A 21,388-nucleotide genomic window follows, 5' to 3' on the forward strand; every position below is an offset into this window, starting at 1 on the left:
TCTTTGAAGGCCCATCTCTTTGTTCTGATGGCACCCTGTGTACCCGCCTGTATCATAGCACTTATCACCCTGAATTACAGTTGTTTACCTGTGTATGCCTGCCATAGACTGTAAGCTCTATAAGGGCAGGGACAGTGCCTTTGAGTAGAATTGAATTATTTATAAGGCCACTGACAGGGACTAGAATGGAACTAAAAATGTAGTATGTTTCGACTTCTCTTTGGTGGTGGTGACAGTAAATAAATGAGTTGCTGAGAATATGGAAATGCTGCTGTTTAGTGTTTTCTTAGATTAAATATAACTTGTCTATGCTTTTGAAATTTCCACTTTTAGGTCTCTCATTTTGGGAATCCTCCACATTACCTGTGTTGATACTGATTGAACACTAGTGCATACGGCTTGTTTTCTACCATTAGATGCCTTCACTCAATCCTGTATCATCTCTAAAATACATTTCTACTGATTAAAATTGTGTGGTGTGAAAACAATACTGATACAGTGGAAACAATGAGTTTCCATTGATGGACCTAACATACCCATTTACCTTTCCATACTTTTCAGATATTACTGAAAACGGCAAAACTGGCATATGAAAAAGGAATCATAATTGTACTGAAAATGGAAAGGGAGGCTTTGAAGCCAGGTTACCTAGGTCTGAGTCCAGTCTCTGCCATTTACCTATTGTGTGACTTTGGGCAAGTTGCTCACGTTTGGGGGCTCAATTTCCTCAACTGTAAATTAGGATGGTGCTAACCAGTGTGATCTACCTTGCTCACCGAAGGGTCTCTGTTTCAATTCCCAGTCAAGGGCATGTACTTGGGTTGCAGGTTTGATCCCCAGCCCCTGTCAGAGTGAGTGTGTGAGACAGCCAGCTGATATGTCACTCTCTCCTCCCTCCCTTCTACTTTCTCTAAAAATCAATGGGTGAAAAAATATCCTTGGGTGAGGATTAACAACAACAAAAATAATTAGGATAATGATAATAGTACCTACTTCCTAGAGTTGTTGTGAGGCTCAAGAGAGAGAATATGAGCAAAGAACACTTAAGAGAGTTTTTCCAGTTAGCCAATTCATGTTAGCTGCTATCGTTCTGTTATTATACCAGAAAATTGGTGGAATTTCAGAGTAAATAGGAAGAAGTTGGAATTATAATGATTGAGAAACGGGAACAGAATAAAATGCAGCCTCAGTGCTCCTGGAGCATGCTGGAAGCCAGGAGAATTTCGTAGTAGGGCCCCTTTTCTGAAACTCTAAGCCTCGAGTCAGCGAATGTAGAAGAAAGGAGGTTTGAGAAAGATTGAGTATTGGGGCCAATAATTAAGGGACTGTTTCTAAAATAGTTATTTCCCCTACTCCTTCTCTCTCTTCATGGAGGTTTGGAGACAGTAGCACAACTGATAAGGAAACCTACATCTTTTAAAATTGTCAATCGATGTTGTCCTTCATTTATTAATATGAATAGATGACCAGATATTTGAGGGAAACTAGACTTGAAAGAGGATAACTAAGATGAACAAATAAAATAGCTGGCTGTGTTGAAAGCAGAGGTAATGATGAAGCAGAGTGGAACTTTAGGAAGTTCTGATCATAGGAGGTTTCTTCAGAGTCGAGAGTAATTGGATCCATAAATAAAAAACCTATGCTGTGGAGAAAAAGGAATGACTAAAGAATTAATTCTGTACTGAAAACTTGATTGCTAAAATGGAAATGCAGTTGGAGGCTTAATATATATAGGCTTAAGGCCAATCTTTATGAAAATAAAGCAAAGAAAATATTCAGACCATAAAGCAAGAAGAAGAAAAAAGAAAGTACATAAGGAAAAGTATACTGTTAGGACCATCTGTGTGATCCAGTATCCATTCATGGCATCACAAAAGGAAGGACAGAAGAAGGGAGAAAATAAATAAAAGACTATTTTTCTACGTTGAATAAAGATTCTGAGTCTTCAGGTATAAAGGGCCCATAGGGAACAAGCCGGAAGGCAACAACAAACAAAAGCATCTGTCTGTACATTACTGAACTATTTTTTATTCCAGAGATAAAATGTAGATATAGAAAGAGTCAAGACTAAGAAGACTGGTGTTGCATTTCTCACCTGCCAACTAGTTTGCCTTCAGTGTTATTTTTCTGTTGTTGTTAATCCTCACTCAAGGATATTTTTCCATTGATTTTTAGAGAGAGTGGAAGGGAGAGGGAGAGACAGAGAGAAAGAAACATCAGTGTGAGAAAGATACATCAATTGGTTGCCACCTGCACTGCTCTGGCTGGGTTGGAGATTGAGCCTGCAAATGAGGGATGTTCCCTTGACCATAATGGAACCTGTGACTCTTACGTCCACAGGCTGACGCTCTAACCACTGAGCAACAAACTAGCAATTGCCGTTAGTGTTCTGAGGGGAACTTATTTTGAAGCAGAATGTACCCAACCTCACTGTTAGACTGGGGTTCAAAATAAATAAGAACTCTGAAAGTTTATGACATAAACTCTTTTTGAGAAAATTACTTAAAGAAGTACTCCCAGTAAAATGGAAAATAGAAGAAAGAGAAAGTTTTGGATATAAGAAGCAGTAGTGTGCAAAGGAACAAACAATAAAATTTAGAATTGCATCTAAATTAAGGAACTGTGAAGTCTAGTATAAAAGTTAATAAAAGTGTTCTAGCTTGGCTAGTGTGGCTGGCTGGTTTGGCTCAGTGGTTGAGTGTCGGACCCATGAATCAGGAGGTCATGGTTGGAGTCCGGTCAGGGCACATGACTGGGTTATGGACTCCATCCCCAGTTGGGGGAGTGCAGGAGGCAGCCAGTCAATGATTCTCTTATCATCATTGATGTTTCTATCCCTCTCCATCTCCCTTTCTCTGAAATCAACAAAAACTTTAAAAAAATAAAAGATTTCTAAATATATAGAATAATCTATTATAATAAAAGCGTAATATGCTAATTAGACTGGGCAGCCAAACAATCTTCCAGACGACCTTCCAGACAAAGCTGGGGCTGTGAGGACCGAGGCAAGCTGCCACAGCTGCAAGGGCGGATCCCCTTGCACGTATTTCATGCATCAGGCCTCTAGCATTAATATATGTGTGTATATGTATGTATCTAACATTCTGTAACATTTCAGTTGACTTAAACAAAGGGTGGATAGAGAGAAAATAAAACTGCTAAAGATCTTTTAAATTTTTGTTTTGAAATTTATAAGTATATAGTATGTGTTTATTAAAATTCAAGTAATATGGAATACATAGGATGAAAAGTGAATGTATCTCAAGCATACATTTGTACAAATCAGTAAAAAAAAAAAAAGACATCTCAATAGAAAAATGTATAAAAGGGTTATGCAAGCACTTCCCAAAAGGAACAAGTCAGTTGGACATTAAACTGGAAAGGTGCTCAACCTCATTTGTAATGGGAGAAATGCACATTAAAACCACAATGAGATAGGTCTACAAACCCACAAGAATTGCTAAATTAAAAGTGCAATTCCAATACTAAGCATTTTGTAAACAAAAGTTTGGCCTTATCTAGTAAAAGTAAAGATTCCATACATCTGACTCAAAATTTTCATTTTTAGATTTATAGCCAACAAATGTGGGCCCCATGTGTATCTGAAAACATATTTGAAAAATTGTTTATAGCATTAAGAGCCACTAATCTGAAAAAACCCAAGTGTCCATTCTTACAATATAGACTGGATAAATTGTGGTATATATTTATACAAGGAAATATTATTTGACAATGGAAATTAATAGTGACCTTTACCCCCAGCAATGTGGATGAATCTCAGAGACATAGTTACGAATGAAAGAGTCTGGTATAATACATCTGTGATGAGGAAACTGAGAGTCAGTTAGGGCCAGTGACTTGCTCAAGGTAACAAAAAGAACCTGGGTTCAAATCTAGACATTTGTGGGAGCCTTGCTCTTTCTTTCACACCACACTTTCTGTGTCTCAGGATTCCTAAATTGAGATATTGAGTTCTTTTCTTGAAGTAAATCACAGCTCATGAGTAAATTTTCTGATTATAGTTTGCCTAATATTATATATAGTCATTATTTACGTAATTATGGTATAATAATCTTATTAATTATACCTGTAAAACCTAATATTTGAGTACTAAGGTACTGAGTTATAAGAGCCCTAGGGGTTGTTTGTTTTTTGATGAGGAAGAGCAGTATGGGCTGGACTTGGAGGTATTTCCACCACTAGGCATTGAAGGGTAGGCAGACCGGGTCAAGGTCTAAGGGAAGGACTCAATTTCCCAAGCAGAGACAAACTTAAACAAGCAGGCATGTCAGAGCTCAGGGCAAGGCCAGGTCATGAAAGGCTGTAAATTGCAGGTTGAGGACTTTGAGCAGTGAGGAACCATTAAAGACTCAGGGCGGATAGTTTGGACTTGAGTGATTCACCCCTTTGTGGTACTATGTTTGTTTTCTGGTTTCTCTAGATCCGTACAATTTTTTTTTTCAGTTCTCGTTTAAAAGCATATCCTAGGAAGTGAATTATAATTTTAAAAATAAATCAGTAAGGCTTATGTTAGGTTGGTAATAAATGTTTATATAATAGATGCTTATTAGGTATCCAACATTTCCTAAATATTAATTAACATCATTCTAGTATTTACTCCTAATATGTGAAAGTGGATAAGTCTTTAGTGTAACAGTCAACTATAGTAGTTTCTTACCATCCAGTATATGTTTAAGCATATTTGGTTTGACAGCTCTGTAAGGGTTTATGTAGACTGGTATAAAAATTATAAGGATAATAGAAATAATGTCGTTTTTTCCCCTCCAAAATAATTCCAAAATCATTTTTAGTGAACTGACATAATTTAAACTTCAGAAAGCTTTCAAATATAATTGTAGAAATAGCTTTTCTTAGTGAGGAGCTCTCTCTAAGAACTCTTTTAGATAAATATAAGGATATTTTTTTGTTAACTGACAGAATATCTGGAGTATTTAAATTCTACATTTTGCTGTAACTCTTTGAAAAACAAGTTTTCTTTTTAAGTGAATTATTAAATATTGTGGAAAAATAATAGGTTTTATGTGTGTGTGTTTTTATTTCTACATGACTCATTCACATTTGTGATTACATTTATGTAGTTTTCTAATATTTTCAGTTAAGTTTAATTAGCCTGTGCTTTTTTTCTCCTCTAAGTAAATAAGAAAATTTATCCTTTAAGCTTTTAAGTTATTAAACCCCTTCTCTTTCTTTTCTTGAAAATTTCAAGCTATCAGCCATTTTCTTGAGTTTATAATGCTATTTTGCCTCCGTTGGGAAAAATCAAAATCTGAAAGTAGTCATATGAAATAGAAATAGAGACCAGCTCCCTGAAATCTTTAGTGTGTGGGAATGTATAAAATAACCCAAGCAAATTAAAAGTACATCCATGCTATAAATCTCCCCTGATCCCCTTTTAAAACTACTAAAAAGATTGTTACCAAGTTTTGTCTGTACTTTTGATCTGCTGGGCCACCTGTGGAAAACTGTCCTCCTCTCTCCTAGGCCACAGACCTCCACCTGCACGAAGTGGACACCGTTGTGTGGCAGATAATACCAATCTATATGTGTTTGGAGGTTATAACCCAGATTATGATGAGTCAGGAGGGCCAGATAATGAAGACTATCCTCTCTTCAGGGAGCTTTGGCGGTATCACTTTGCTACAGGAGTATGGCACCAGATGGGCACAGATGGGTACATGCCCCGGGAATTGGCATCGATGTCACGTGAGTGCAAGCAGTTCTGAACTTTTGACTTCATGAAATGTCTGAGAGGTCCCGTTCAATGTCACTTGTTCTAATTTATAGTAACACTGTTATATGATTAAACCCTGTTCATGGATAGTTCACACATGGTATCAATTTAATTTTCATAACATCCCTACTGCAGGTACTGGATATATTGCCATTGTACAAATGAGGAAGCCGAGGCTTTAGAGAGGCCCTCTGGGTAGTGGCTAAGAATGCAGCTCTGGAGCCAGCTGCCTGGGATTGAATGCTAATTTGGCAAGGTTCTTTTAAAAGATATATATTTTATTGTTTTTTTACAGAGAGGAAGAGAGAGGGATAGAGAGTTAGATATATCGATGAGAGAGAGACATCAATCAGCTGCTTCCTGCACATCTCCCACTGGGGATGTGCCCACAACCAAGGTACATGCCCTTGACCAGAATCAAACCCGCGACCTTCCAGTCCGCAGGCCGACGCTCTATCCACTGAGCCAAACCAGTTTCGGAGTTTCGGCTGGCAAGGTTCTTTTTTAGGAAATCTTCAACAAGTGATTTAAACCACTTATCACTTCTGTTTCATTATAATAGTGGAGAAGATAATAGTTCCTACCTCTAAGATTTAATTTAGAGAGTAACTTTCCTGGAGTCACACAGGAATTTAAACCTAGCTTTTTGCTGGCTCCAGAGCCCATGCTGTTGACTCTTACACTGTATCTATTGAAAGATTGGTAAAATGCCATTGAAATAATATGGTAGCACTATTTTGGGGTATTTGTCATCAGAGAAGGAAAGAAGGTATGTAAGTGTGTGTGTGTGTGTGTGTGTGTGTGTGTGTGTGTGTGTATGTTGGCAGGAATAGAAGTGATACAGAGAAGACCACCAGTTACCAGAAGCAATCATTCCCCTGGCAAAAACAGTGATTCTTTTACCCTGTCATCTGAATCCCACTGGGTCTAGGACAAAGATGATACTTCATTTTGCTCTGCTTTGTTATACACTTGAACTGTCTTGAGTGGTAGTGGTGTACTGTAGTTCATATCATTCAATATTGTTATATGATATATTCCATATAGCATGAATTAGATCTCTTTTTTGCAGAACTTTGTAGTAGTTAGATGTCAGTGGGTTGAGCTATCTTCTGAGAGCATTTAAGCAGACATTTTTGAGTTTCTTAAATATTCTGGGTTTGTGTGGGAATACATTTTTAAAAATATATATTTTATTGATTTTTTACAGAGAGGAAAAGAGAGGGATAGAGAGTTAGAAACATCGATGAGAGAGAATCATCCATCAGCTGCCTCTTGCACACCCCCTGCTGGGGATGAGCCTACAACCAAGACACATACCCTTGACCGGAATCGAACCCGGGACCCTTAAGTCCGCAGGCCGACGCTCTATCCATTGAGCCAAACCGGTTGCGGCTGTGTGGGAATACATTTTAGTGCCCAGTACATAAATGGAATTTGTGCTTCTCCTTCCCCAGTTGTGCTGCATGGAAACAACCTGTTAGTGTTTGGAGGCACAGGCATCCCGTTTGGCGAGAGCAACGGAAATGATGTCCACGTCTGTAACGTGAAGTATAAGAGATGGGCTCTCCTCAGCTGTCGGGGGAAGAAACCCAGTCGTATATATGGACAGGTACCAATCTATGGCTGGTCATGGCGGATATATTTGTTTGGATTTTTCTAATTCTGGGAACAAACAATGTCAGAATCTTTATATTACTACCAATTTTTGTTTGTTTGTTTGTTTTTGTTAATCCTCACCCGCAGATATTTTTCCCATTAATTTTTATTATTTTTTTATTGTGAATATATATATATATATATATATATATATATATATATAATATACACAAACACACATTTATTCTTCCCTATACGTCCCATCAAAATGGGAATTATTAGTTGTAATGAGGCAAATTAAATTAAAACAATATATTTTACAAGAGAATTTAAAAGGTCATGTCTTTTAAATTAAATTTCTACTCTTAATAACATTTTGTGGGAAAGCAAGAACACACTTTCTTCAAAAAGAAGACCTCTGTTTCAGTTAAAATAGTTTTTAAAAGTTGGGATAAGTCACACAAGTGTACAAATAATACAAGCCCACTTCTGTGACATACTGTAAAAAAAGTAATGTTTTGTTTCAAGTGCAACAATTAAGTTTATAACCCTCTCCAAGTGATTTTTATAAAATGTTTATTCTCCTAAATCCAATGCATTCACAGAGTGTTAACACTTTAAATGTTTATCATTTCCACCAACTGCAGCATTATCTAAGTAAATCAAAATAAGCACTTTATCATAGATATAGTTAATGATTATTAATACTTGTTTAAAAAAGAAACTTCCCCCAAATTTCAGCACAGGTAGTTTAATTGTAGATTTCAGTTCTCCATTTAAAAAAATAGTGTGTAGAAATGATTCTTCTTACTTAAATGTATTATATCATGTTAACAACTCACCAAATCAAAAGCAATTGCCAAGTTGAATAAGTTACAAAGAAATAATAATTCTGGCTTGTACAGAAATGTGCAGTGTTTTCAAAGCTCTGAACAGTTACCTACTAATACAAATCTCCACAGCTTAACTTAGAGTTGGAAGATGAGTTTTCACAGAAAATGTAACTTTAACCTCCATTTACATTCATTTGAATATATTACTAAGATGTTGACTATATCACATATTTTTCCCATTAATTTTTAGAGCAAGTGAAAGGGAGGGAGAGAGAGAGAGAAACATCAATGTGAGAGACACATTGATTGGTTGCCTCCTACACACACCCCGACCAGGGACTAGGGCTGGGGATTACATTTGCAACCCAGGTACATACTCTTGACCAGTAATGGACCCTAACACCCTTTAGTACACGGGCCAACACTCCAACCACTGAGCCACATGGCCAGGGTACTACCAGTTGTTAAAGTGGAGAGTAAATTTACTCTAGTTAATATTTGTTTTTTCAGTTCTGATGTGAAATTGTAATTTTAAATCTGATATCTTGCCTTCTCTCCTTTCCCCCATCTTTATTTCAAATCCAATTTAGGATTATGATGTAGACCTGTATGGAAGTTTCTTAAATATCAGGACCTCACTCCACTCTCCCTCCCACTTCCAACAAGAGATTGGGCACCGTATGGTCTAGGTCTTGTCATCTTTAGTGATAGGATTCTTTGAAGAGCTTTTTGACCTAAGTAGCAGAGTATGTGGTCCCTGCACTTGATTAAGATCTGAGCTGAAACACAGATTATGTAGAGATTAGTTTCCAGTTAGGTTCCAGTGCTTCAAACCTAGGTTTGAAAAGTTATGTCCAAAAAGTTAGGATGCAACTTGCCATATATCAGAGACTCTTTGAGAATAATGACTAAGCTTAAAATAATCAATCTTTGTTTCTTACTTGACTTGGCTGGCATCAGTACTGATAAATACCTTCTGAATATGTGTAGAGTCATAACCCTATATTTCACAACAGGAGAAATTTAAACTCAAGAAATGGCCAATAAAAATAGCCATTCTTACTTTGAAGAAGAAAGTCTGGTGGAAAACATCAAGTTTTGGGACTATCAACTCTAAATCTTACCTAAGGAATTCTGGTGGCTTATTTTCATTACTGCTCCTGCTTGAGGGCATTTTTCTTCAAATTGCTTAGGAAGAGAAACAGTTTTCTTTTTCTTTTTTAAATATATTTTTTATTGATTTCAGAGAGGAAAGGAGAGGGAGAGATAGAAACATCAAAGATGAGAGAGAATCATTGATCCTCTGCCTCCTTCGTGCCTCAGATTGTGGATTGAATCTGCAACTCAGGCATGTCCCCTGACTGGGAATTGAACTGTGACCTCTTGGTTCATAGGCTGACACCTAACCACTGAGCCATGCTGGCTAGGTGAGAAGCAGTTTTCAGTGAAAATGTTCACGTCCATGATCTATAAATTCTTTGGTTGGCTAGAAGCCCTTATGATCATCTGACCCCCTTGGCTATCTAGGTGGAACTGGCTTTCCAGTTGAGTAAACTTTACCTTCTAAACATAATCTCAGTGCCCTGGCCAGTGTGGCTCAGTTGGCTGGTGTGGCTTAGTATAGCTCCCATGCACTGAAAGGTTGCCTGTTTGATTCCCATGATGCCTGCGTTTCAGGCTCCACGGTGGGAGGCAGCTGATCAATGTCTTGCTCTCACATCAATGTTTCTCCCTTTTTTACCCGTATCTTCTCACTCCCCTCCTGCCCCCCTCTCAAAATAAAAATAAAAATAATCTCTGAGTTCTCTAAAATCTTTAGTTCATTAGGTGTCTTGTGTTTTAGAAGGTTAAAAAATACAAGAGACCTGGCTGGTGTGGCTCAGTGATTCAATGTCAAACTATGAACCAGGAGGTCACGGTTTGTTCCCGGTCAGAGCACATGCCCAGGTTTCGGGCTCAATCCCTAGGAAGGGGCGTGCAGGAGGCAGCCAGTCCATGATTCTCTCTCTCATCATTGATGTTTCTCTCTCTCTCTTCTTCTCCCTTCCTCTCTCTGAAATCAATAAAAACATTTTTTCAAAATACAAGAGAATTTCATAAAACCTGATTTGGGGGTATTTAATAAGTTTATATTCTTTAATCAAGTGCTAACAAGTCAGTCTTTTCCCCTTTCCTTGTTTTCCAGGCCATGGCCATCATCAATGGCTCCCTTTATGTCTTCGGAGGGACAACTGGCTATATTTACAGCACAGACTTGCACAAATTAGATCTTAATACCAGAGAGTGGACACAACTAAAACCAAATAACCTATCCTGTGATCTACCAGAAGAGAGGTAAGGTTCTAAGATTAAAGCACATTTATTCTTTCTTCCTAAGATTTGACTTTTTTCCATATTGGTAATATGGTTTGAAGAAAATCCTTCGGCCTGGTTAAAATAGCTACCTGGTTGTTACATCCCAGTTCATCATTAATGAAGTATCTCCTGGTAAGGGAGTGGTATTTCCCTCTGAACTCTAGAATTTTTTTCCAGGTTATTTTCTCTTATATTTCACTTTTCCTGCATTAGGAAGATAGTAATACTTTGAAGAAGGCACCAATGGTAGCATTGTAACTACATTTTATATCACAGGCAAAGCAATTACTTTCTAGTTATTTTTTCATTTTCCATCTTACTTTGCATATTTTGATTCTTTGGCTCATTTGCTCACAGCTGTATTGCCAGAATAGGACTTAGTGCCATACCTATAGAGGTACTCAATGAAAATTGATTGGGTGAGTGATAGGAGGAAGAGAGGTATGGAGGGAGAGAAGAAGAGAGAGAGAGAGAAGGGGTGGAGGGTTGTTCAAGTTATCTGTTAAACACTCAGACAGCACATGATTCATTCTGGTTGCCTTCTAGAAGACCCTAGATCTTTCACTTTTATTTCCTAATAGTGGTTGCTGCTGCTTAGAGTTAAACTCATTGCAAAACTTAGAATGATCCTTTGCCCTCTAGTTTAAAATCAGAGGTATAGTAAATAATTTTTTAATTATTTTGCTTAAACTAATCTAAATTCTCTTTGCAATCTTTAAGCAAAATGGTATACAGATGCTAAGAAAGACTTTATTTTAGTACAGCAGTGGGCTAACTTGCAGAACTTACCATGAGAGGACTTGGGAAGTGGAATGTTACTAGAATAATTTTGATGTAATTTATTTTATCAGCATTTATTTCCTTCATGGAAAGGAGGAAATAGATGAAGTTTTCAAAGCATTTTAAAATAGTTGCCTTCTTGAATTATTTTATGGACATATTATAAATTATTTCAGCTGGTAGCTAGGCTGCTTAGATAAAAGTTATAGGCATTTCACATTCTATTCACAGTTCTCTATAGCATAATTTTCCTGGTATCCTGTATCTGTTAAATAAGTATTTTAGTTTAAAAGCCCATAGTCTAGAGTTTCTAATTAAATGTAGGCAGATCACTTTTTAAATCTCTATAATAGCTTCCTTCCATATGTAAAGTTATCACAAAAAGATTATAGAAAATACAAATAAGCAAAATGAAGAAAATAAAAAAACAAACAAAATCTAAACTCAGAGATAACCAAGGTTAATATTTTGAATGTAACCTTATAATAATTTCCTTGCATATTTATATATCTATAATTTATTTATTTTGAGAGTACATTTATTAAAACTGGGGACACAGGGCTTGGGGCACAAGAAGCAGCAGGAGAGAGCCTAGGCAGTGCTCTTCTTTGGCTCTCCAGAAATGATAGAGAAAAGAAGTGGGCCATGGCAGGGCTGCTGTTAGCTCCCTGAAAAGTCAGAGAAAAGGCAACCTTGGAGACAGGTTCAGGGTTAGCCTGAGCTGCTCATTGCTCCCTGGTTGCAAGACTCGTGAGGACCCTTAGAATTTAGGAGAGAAAAGTAAAGATGCATTCAATGAACATTGCCTAGCCCTTCTAGCCCTCCCTTATTGCACACTAACACAAAGCCATTAGAAGTCTCATCAGAGCGGTACATTGTTAAAGTGCCAGGAAGAAGAAGAAAGGAAGGCATGGGCATGCTCCAAAGAGAGCCTGCAATTATCTATACATTTTTAATGGAATTATAGCCCATCTGCTCTTATATAACTCTTTTTTTCCCCTTCAGTTAGTGACACAAAAACAACTTCTCGATATATTAATTATTCTCTATGCCACCATTCTTACTGGTTGCATACTAATCTATTTTATGTATATTCCATAATTTATTTAACCAATTCACATTATTAAACACTTAGGTTATTTCTTTCTTTCTTTCTTTTTTTTTTTTTTTTAAGACCACAACTCTTTATTCAGTTTATATATTTTACTGATTTTTTACAGAGAGGAAGGGAGAGAGATAGAGAGCCAGAAACGTCGATGAGAGAGAAACATCGACCAGCTGCCTCCTGCACAACCCCTACCGGGGATGTGCCCGCAACCAATGTACCGTATTTTTCGGACCATAAGACGCACTTTTTTCCCCCCAGAAGTGGGGGGAAAAAGTCCCTGCGTCTTATGGTCCAAATATAGCCTACACATATACTTTAAAAAAAAAGTTTTTTTACTTGCCCGGCTCTGTGTGGTCTCTGTGTGCTTGCCCGGCTCTAAAATGGTTCTAAATGCTGCTGTTTACTTTACAGGGTTGATTACATGTGTTTATGACTGTGATGTTGGGTTTTAATGCACATAAAATATTTTAGGACACTATTTGTTTCAGAATCTTTTTTTCTTCATTTCCCTTCTCTAAAAACTGGTGCGTCTTATGGTCCGAAAAATACGGTACATGCCCCCCACTGGAATCGAACCTGGGACCCTTCAGTCCACAGACCAACGCTCTGCCACTGAGCCAAACCGGTTTCGGCCACTTAGGTTATTTCTAATAATTTGTTATTATAAATAATAATCCAGTAAGAAGCCTAGTGGCTAAATCTTAGGTAGATCATTTTTCACTTTATTATAAACGTATTTTATTGTGTATTTCAGATACAGACATGAAATTGCACATGATGGACAGAGGATTTACATCTTGGGAGGTGGTACTTCCTGGACAGCTTATTCCTTAAACAAGGTATATATTTTTAAAAGAGAGAGAGAGAGAAAAGGGAGAAGTATAGAGGGAGGAATGTACTATGCTGAGCAAGATACTTCTGTTACTGTAATACCTTAAGTTTTGAAAAGGTTCTTCATTAATATCTATTTTTCGTTGCATGCTCTTTATCATGTAAGGTTGAGCTCCGTGCCCCTAATATGCTCTCTATTTGACAGCTGCATTATCACACATTGAATACGCTCTGTGAAAATTATCCTCTCATGCTGGATGAGGAAAATGACTAAAAGGAAGATATAGTAGCTTGAATGGAGCAACTAATTGGAATTGGAACCAGCATTCTCAGAATGTTACATCCTTATCATCATCAGGGCTCTGTGTCTAAAAAGAACAGGAATTGCAGGGCTGTGCATCACTATCTTGAGAAAGCTGAGCTCTGAAGGGCTCTCAGTCCTTCCATCCTGTGGCATTTCTAAACGCACGTCTGCAGAGGACATCTAGAGTAGGAGGCAGAGATCCTGGTCTGCTTGGAACCTTTATGGTCTTTTTTCTGTTATAAAATCATACATACTCATTGTAGAAAATGTGGAAGTTGCAAAATTCTAATTTTTTTCTTCATTATTTTCTGTTTTTAAATATTGAGATAATCTATGTGCTTAATTTTTAACTGTTAATGCTTTGTCTTAGAATTAACAACAAATCAGATAAAAACAGGAAAAGAAGAATTTTCAAAAAAGAATATATGTTTGTACAGGCTGTTGTTTAAAATCCAGTTTTCAGGCTAGCTAAAATGATGTTTGTGTATCTTCTTTTTCTCTCTCTCCAAGATCCATGCATACAACCTTGAAACAAATGCATGGGAGGAAATTGCAACAAAACCCCATGAAAAAATAGGTAAATTTATAGTATTGGCTCATTTATTTTTAACAAATGTATTTTATACTTTTACTTGTTTTGGAAGGGAAAACTTAATTTTATTGAGTTACATGACAAGTAAAATATCTGTTAAACCATTATTAGAAATTACTTGTATTCCTTAGCCCAAGTCTTCCTCTTCTTCAGCAGTTGAGCAGAGACTTTTAAAGGGAATTGCTGATTTCTTTTTTTTATTTTTATTTTATTTTATTTTTTAAAATAAATCTTTATTCATATTATTACAAATGTTCCTCATTTTTCCCCCCTCCATTGTTCCCCTCTACCAGGTTCCCACCCCACCCTCTGCCCTTTTCCCGCCCCCATTGTCCTCATCCATAGGTGCACAGTTTATGTTCAGTCTCTTCCTCCACCCCACTCCCCTTTTCCCCGAGAATTGTCAGTTCACTCCCCTTCCATACCTCTGATTCTATTATATTTACCAGTTAATATTGTTAATATTGGTTTTTAGATTCACTCGTTGATAGTTACCTATTTGTTGTTCATAATTTTTATCTTTATTTTCTTCCTCCTCCTATAGAACCCCCTTCAGCAATTCATATAATTCTGGTTTGGCAGTGATGAGCTCCTTTAGCTTTTTTTTATTAGTGAAGCTCTTTATCTGCCTTCGATTCTGAATGATAGCTTTGCTGGATAGATTATTTTTGGCTGTAGGTTCTTGCTATTCATCACCTTGAATATTTCTTGCCATTCCCGTCTGGCCTGTATGGTTTCTGTTGAGAAATCAGCTGACAATCGTATGGGTGCTCCTTTATAGGTAACTACTTGCTTTTCTCTTGCTGCTTTTAATATTCTCTCTTTGTCTTTTACTCTTGGAATTTTAATTATGATGTGTCTTGGTGTGGTCTTCTTTGGATTCCTTTTGTTTGGAGTTCTGTGCCTTTCCTGGACTTGTAAGTCTAATTCTTTCACCAGGTGGGGGAAGTTTTCTGTCACTATTTCTTTCAGTATGTTTTCGGTATCTTGCTCTCTCTCTTCTGGGACCCCCATAATTCTGATGTTGGTTCGCTTGAAGTTGTCCCAGAGGTTTCTTACATTATCTTCAACTTTCTGGATTCTCTGGCATTCTTGCGTCTGCGGAGGAGTATCTTCTGGCTCTTTATGTTCCAAATCTTTGACTTGATTCTTGCAATCTTCCATTCTGTTTTTAGGACTCTGTATAATATTTTTTTATTTCAGATAATGTATTCTTTATTTCTTGTTGATCCCTTATTATTTCTAGTTGACCCCTTTTCATATCCTTATAGGTCTCGTTTGTTTTATCGGCCTTTTCTAGGAAATTCTTGAAAAACCTTATAAGCGTGGTTTTTGATTTCTATACCCAGTCGCTTTTTGTCCTCCATTTCTTTCATTTGTGATCTGTTTCCTTTCCTCAGCATTTTCACAGCTTCCCTGAGTTGGTAGCCTTAAAAGTCTCTGTGTTCAGCTTGGATGGGGCGGAGTTTCAGGGTGGAGCCTACAGCCTTGGCTTCTGTCAGCCCTGCGCTATGAGGCTTCTGAGTCTCAGTGTTCCTCAGTGTGCTGCAAGCACCTCTGAGAGTGAGGCGCCCTCAAGTTTCGCCCACTACCAAATAGTCTACACTCTCCCCCAATGAGCCCGGAACTGGGGTTCAGTTCAGTGGGAAGTGGGGTTGGAAGTGGGGTTCAGAGCAATCTGGAGTTTTTGTCTCCTTCCTGCTAGGGCATTCAGCGGCACAGTCAACCATCCGTTCTCTGCGCGTTCTTTGCACACAATGTGTGTACCTCTGGGACTTTATTTCGCCGCTCCCCTGAGTTTCTGCCTTACAGCCCAGGCTCCCTCCATGTGAGCCTGGGTCTCCAGGGTCTGGCCTAGAACTGGGGTTCAGCACAGTCCGGAGCTTTTATCTCCTTCCCGCTAGGGAATGCCAGCCAGGCACTCAGCCACCCCTCCTCTCTGGCTCTGTCCTCTCCGCGCGCGCGCAACCGGTCTCCATACCTTAGGCTTTTACAGCTCCTCTGATTTTCCTTCTGGTTTTCTCTTTCCTTCTCATTGTAGAATTTCCAGTCAGTTGACTTTCCTGAAGTTCTGGGTAATGTCCATTTTGTATTTTAGTTGTATTTTATTGAAATTGTTGTGTGAGGCTGCAGTTAGGTGTTTACCTATGCTGCCACCTTGGTTTCTCTCCGGGAATTGCTGATTTCAATGGAAGTGAGAAATCATGCGTGGGATAAGAAATAGGTACTTAAATCAAGATCTATCCACCTGTTTGTAAGTAAAAGGGCTTGGGAAACCCACTAGTAACCCTGACCTCAGCCACCCCAGTTTGTCTTCCTGGCACCTTGAACTTGTACCACTCTGATGAGACTTCTAATGGCTTTGCTTGTGTGCAATAAGGGAAGATTGGAAGTGCTAGGCAATGTTGATATAATGCAGCAAAGGGATTGTTTTAAGTGAGTTGCTCATAGTATGTCCATCACTGTGTCATATCAATGCTATTTCTGTGAATAATGGAATTTCTGTGTTTATGTGTCTGGTAGGTTTCCCTGCAGCCCGAAGATGCCACAGTTGTGTTCAAATAAAAAATGGTAAGGATTCTAAATAATTTTCTGGTTCCATTTTTGTAATTGTATATACTGAGAATGCCTTATTTCCTAATGATATCTCCTTAAAAGACACATAACTTTGGGAACAGTCGTTTCTTGTAATTTCAACTTAAAAGGAAATTCATAAAGTTATGCTTCTCTCAGCAGTTTTTGTAAAGTAAGCTCGTATGTTTGGGTTCCTCCAGTTATCAGAGAACTCAGAACTTGGTGATAAATAAGCTTTTATTGTACCACCTGATTTTCAGTACCCCACCTCAGCAGATGTCGGTGGTTATGGTGGGGAATACTAATAATCTTGACATACAATAGAGACCTCAGTGAACATTGTATTAAAATTGTAATAACTCCTTCTGGAGTATTATATCGTAAAGTTTATTTTGTTCTCTAACTGATGCCAAACAGAACTGTTAGCTTATTGCTTGGCCATCTTACAACAAAGGCATTGTGTGGCTTCAGAGAGCAGCTGCAGCTATTTTATCTAAGTGTGATAAATGACTCCTCTTTGGATAACCTTTCTGTCTTTTAATTTACAGCTTGTTTTATAGTTTGATGTAGCACCTTAAATGTGTTTCTGGGAGGAAGTTGTATATAACTGAGTTTGATAGCCTGTATCCTTTCAGCAGCTTACTTTGGATTTTCCTGGGATTATGCTGCTGTCTCTAGTACAGAGATTCCTTTTATTATGCTTCTGCTTTTTGGATAAGATTTATAGATAGTGGCATTGTTCAACTTTGCCTCTCTAAGAATGGAACTGTACTTTTCTTGAATCCTAGTCAAAATGGTTTCCTGTGTATTTTATTGTTTGTTTAAGTACTGGCTTAAACTTAATCAAGACTTGAAATAAGACAGCTATTTTTTTTATTCTTTGAGACCAGGCACTGTACAAATGAAATTCAGCCTTAGTTCTGGACATTTAATTTGAAGGCTCACATAGTCTTTATTACAAGTTGTCTAATTAGTTATAACTAATAGAATTTAAGAAGCTAAAAACAAAACAACAACAAAGAAAAACTTTGAATTTGGGAAGGTTTTCCCCCTCTGACATAAATAGCCATACACATCAAATGGGTCTTCAGATTGTCCTCTTTGGGCTGAAGAGAACTTGGAAGAACCTCTTTTGTGCCCCCAAACAGAACAGCCCAACAGATGTTTCTCCTCAGGTTAAATGTCTGCATAGAGAACATTTGTCTCTGCGTGCACATACGTGTCGATCCTTTGCAGGACGTTATTTAAAAGAATAATTTACAAGCTGGTGGTCTACAGATGTGTTTTATTTGGCTCATGTCTGTATTAAATTTTTTTAAAATTACTGACTAACACTTAAAAATGAAAATGCTTCACTTTTAAAGAAATCCAGATTTTTGTTTTTCTTTCCTGGGAACCCAGTGTGTGATACCAGATTCATTGCATGATTACATGAGGTGTCCAGTAGAGGAATGTAGTTCCTCTAGCTGAGAAGCTTTGCTCTTTTATTTACTTTTAAAGTATAGTTTATGCCCTAGCTGGTTTGGCTCAGTGGATAGAGCATCAGCCTGTGAACTGAAAGGCCCCAGATTCAGTGCCAATCAAGGGCACATGCCCAGGTTGTGGGCTCGATCCCCAGTGGGGGACTTGCAGCTGATCGATGAGTCTCTCTCATCATGGATGTTTCTCTCTCTCCCTCTTCCTTCCTCTCTGAAATCAATAAAAATATATTTTAAAAGAAGAATAGTTTATAGATTTTTAGAGAGCAACGAAGGGAGAGGGAGAGAGAAAAAAACATCGATGTGACTGTCAGTTGGCTGCCTCCTACATGACCCATTGGGGATTCAGTCTGCAGCCTGGGCATGCACCCTTAACAAAGAATCGAACCGGCAACTTCCTAGCGCCTGGGCTAATGCCCACCAACTGAACCACACCATCCAAGGCTAGCTTTCTTTAGGGCAAATCTCCTGGCCGTAAGTCTGGCATGGTATTGATCACCTGGAGCCCCATTGCCATCTCCCCTATAGAGCATGTGCACTCCTGTTTGTGCCCTGAACCTTGTGTGTGTTTGTTTTCCCTGGACCTTTTTACTTTTTTCTGTGCCTGGCACCTATAGGTATCGGAACCTAGACACGAAGCCTGCTTAGAGGCTTGCTTCCTTTGTCCTAGCAGAGATCCTAAGATAGTGTCCATCGAGGGACGAGCCTGCAGCAGGAGAGGCCCACCCAGCTGAGTCCTCTGTGGTTTGGGGAAATCTGCTGAACTGGTCCCAGATCAACTAGCCCTGAGCTAGAGCTGTGGCTCATTTTCTTTGTGTGACCTCGGCTTTCTCTTTCTGTTTGATAGATGTGTTTATTTGTGGGGGCTATAATGGAGAAGTGATCCTGGGAGATATCTGGAAATTGAATCTGCAGACTTTTCAATGGGTAAAGCTTCCAGCTACCATGCCAGAGCCCGCTTATTTTCACTGTGCCGCTGTCACACCAGTAAGTTTTTATTTTCCTACCTCCCTTCCATAGTTGCAGATAAATCTTTTTAGGAATATTAGCAAGAAAAAAAGATCCTGGCATTAGTAGATTCTGGATTAAGGATGTGTTTTTAAAATGTTCTTCCAAAGCCAGCTCTTCTTCTGAGAAGCGGGGAGAAAACACATCATATACAAGTGTAAGAGAGCAGCATAAATGTAAAAGAAGTGCTACATGCAGCATTCAGGCCCTGAGAGTGTTATCAAAGGGGTTTCCCGGGAGGGCAGACTAGATTTACCCCACGATGCTAGGTTATTGAGAATTCTACTAGTTTTTTTTTTTTTTTTTTAATGCAAAGACCTTGATTTTCATCTATTTATGTCCATTATTGGGCACATTGGATAGTAACCTTAATGTTTGTTGAAGTTAAAAAAATGTATAGTTTTCCCCTTATGATATCATTCATTATTTAAACCAGTTGTGATCGCTGCACTATATTGGAATCAGTGAGAAATTTTTTGTTTCATCTCATCTCAATTCAGCCTACGTTGAATTTTTTTCTTCAGTCTTAGTATCTGTTTCTCTCCCGTTTGAATTTATCCTCTTTGACTGCCATTTGTTCATAGGCTGGTTGCATGTACATTCATGGAGGAGTGGTGAACATCCACGAAAACAAACGGACTGGCTCGTTGTTTAAGATCTGGCTGGTGGTACCTAACTTGCTGGAACTGGCATGGGAGAGGCTGCTTGCAGCCTTCCCTAACCTAGCCAACCTCTCCCGAACACAGCTTCTGCACCTTGGACTCACACAGGGACTCATCGAGCGCTTGAAATGAGGATTTCTGGACTGTTCATTGATACTGGAAATGTTAATTTAAAGAGACTTCTTTATTTATGGGCAGTGTAGAATGTGCTACAAAGAGGATTGGTTACCCTGATCAAGGCCTTATTCAGAAAATACATCAGATGCCTTTCTGTACATTGGTTTCCCTTGTTTCCCTTGTTTTTCTTTCTTTGCTTCCCTTGTTTTTCTTTCTTTGCTTCTCTCCCTCCCACCCTAATACGTACACACACATACTCACATTCTCTCTCTTCTTTGATGGCATTGAGGGAAAGTCTGAAAGTACCTTAATAATGTTATGAATCAAGATAAGATAAATAATTTTTAAAGAAAATTAAAACATATGACCATGTCAGCTAATGCTCTATAAATTAAATCATCAATGAAAACAAAAATAAAAATTAAACATTTTAAATACTGCAACAAGACATTTAGAGGGTAGAACAAGAAGGCTAATCTTGAGAGTCTTGCAGATTGTGTGTAAAGCTAGATGTTTAACTTACTTATTTCAAAGATACATCTGAATAGCTGGTTCTAAAGGCCACAGAGGTTGACATCTTGCTATAGAGATATCCAAACCTAAATTTTGACTTTGGAGGAAATTTAAGCAGGTCAGCAACTCTTAATTAGTGATTTCTTTTTTCATCCTTATGGTGCCAGCAGTAGTTAGAGGTGAGTTGTCAAAGGACTTCCGTGTGTCATAGCTGTGCTGTTTGTCTTAGAAATTGGGACACCAAGAATGTTTCAAATCAAGAATCGATGGTGGTCCAAGTTCTTCATTTGAGCAGTTTTAAAATTCTCCTATGCTTATTAATTCTTCAAGTATCACTTTGTCTTCTTCATGGGGAGTTGTAGATCCTAAATAAGTGGCACAAATGCTGTGGGACATGAATGTAAGCTCATGAGAGGCGGAGAAGAGCAGGGCTGGGAGGGCTTCTGCCCTGAGCTGTGAGCTTCGACTGGTCACGGTGGCCATTTCCTTTCAGAACTTGCTTCTTCTCCAACTCTGGCCCATCACCTGCCATTTTCTTAGATGACAGGTTTATCTTGATTTTTCTCTCAGCTTATCGCCTCCTTCTCTGTCTGCTTTAATGTGCATAGTGCTGTGAGTACTTGTCTAGTAAATGGATAAAAGGTCTGGGGGGGGGGGGGGGCTGGGGCAGGGGGAAGCCACAGGTCATCTTTCCTGAAGAACTGAGCATCATTTTAAAAACTAACATGAGAAGCCCTGGCTGATTTCTCAGTGTTTAGAGCATCATCCTGGGACCTAAAGGTCTCGGGTTCAATTCCTTGTCAAGGGCACATGCCTCAGTTGCAGATTCAACCTCAGGCCCTGGTTAGGGCATGCACAGGAGGCAACCAATGGATGTGTCTC

The 21,388-nt window shown here is 38.4% G+C and overlaps 1 protein-coding gene across 3 annotated transcripts in view; it reads left to right on the forward strand.

Annotated features, from left to right (window-relative positions):
* KLHDC10 (kelch domain containing 10) overlaps nucleotides 1-20,151 on the forward strand; it is a 38,223-nt gene extending 18,072 nt beyond the window's left edge. For 2 of the 3 annotated variants that reach the window (XM_036426926.2, XM_036426937.2), the window contains 8 exons: nucleotides 5,503-5,724; nucleotides 7,210-7,364; nucleotides 10,370-10,518; nucleotides 13,182-13,266; nucleotides 14,073-14,139; nucleotides 16,678-16,725; nucleotides 19,054-19,193; nucleotides 19,799-20,151. In XM_036426926.2, the coding sequence (XP_036282819.1) occupies nucleotides 5,503-5,724; nucleotides 7,210-7,364; nucleotides 10,370-10,518; nucleotides 13,182-13,266; nucleotides 14,073-14,139; nucleotides 16,678-16,725; nucleotides 19,054-19,193; nucleotides 19,799-20,008 (1,076 nt within the window). In that variant the 3' untranslated portion in view covers nucleotides 20,009-20,151. The remainder of the gene's footprint in view (nucleotides 1-5,502; nucleotides 5,725-7,209; nucleotides 7,365-10,369; nucleotides 10,519-13,181; nucleotides 13,267-14,072; nucleotides 14,140-16,677; nucleotides 16,726-19,053; nucleotides 19,194-19,798) is intronic. The other variant, XM_045576750.1, reaches the window with a different exon arrangement.
* Nucleotides 20,152-21,388: the final 1,237 nt, after the last annotated feature.

This window comes from Pipistrellus kuhlii, unplaced genomic scaffold, assembly GCF_014108245.1.
Source record: "Pipistrellus kuhlii isolate mPipKuh1 unplaced genomic scaffold, mPipKuh1.p scaffold_m20_p_10, whole genome shotgun sequence".
NCBI lineage: Eukaryota > Metazoa > Chordata > Mammalia > Chiroptera > Vespertilionidae > Pipistrellus > Pipistrellus kuhlii.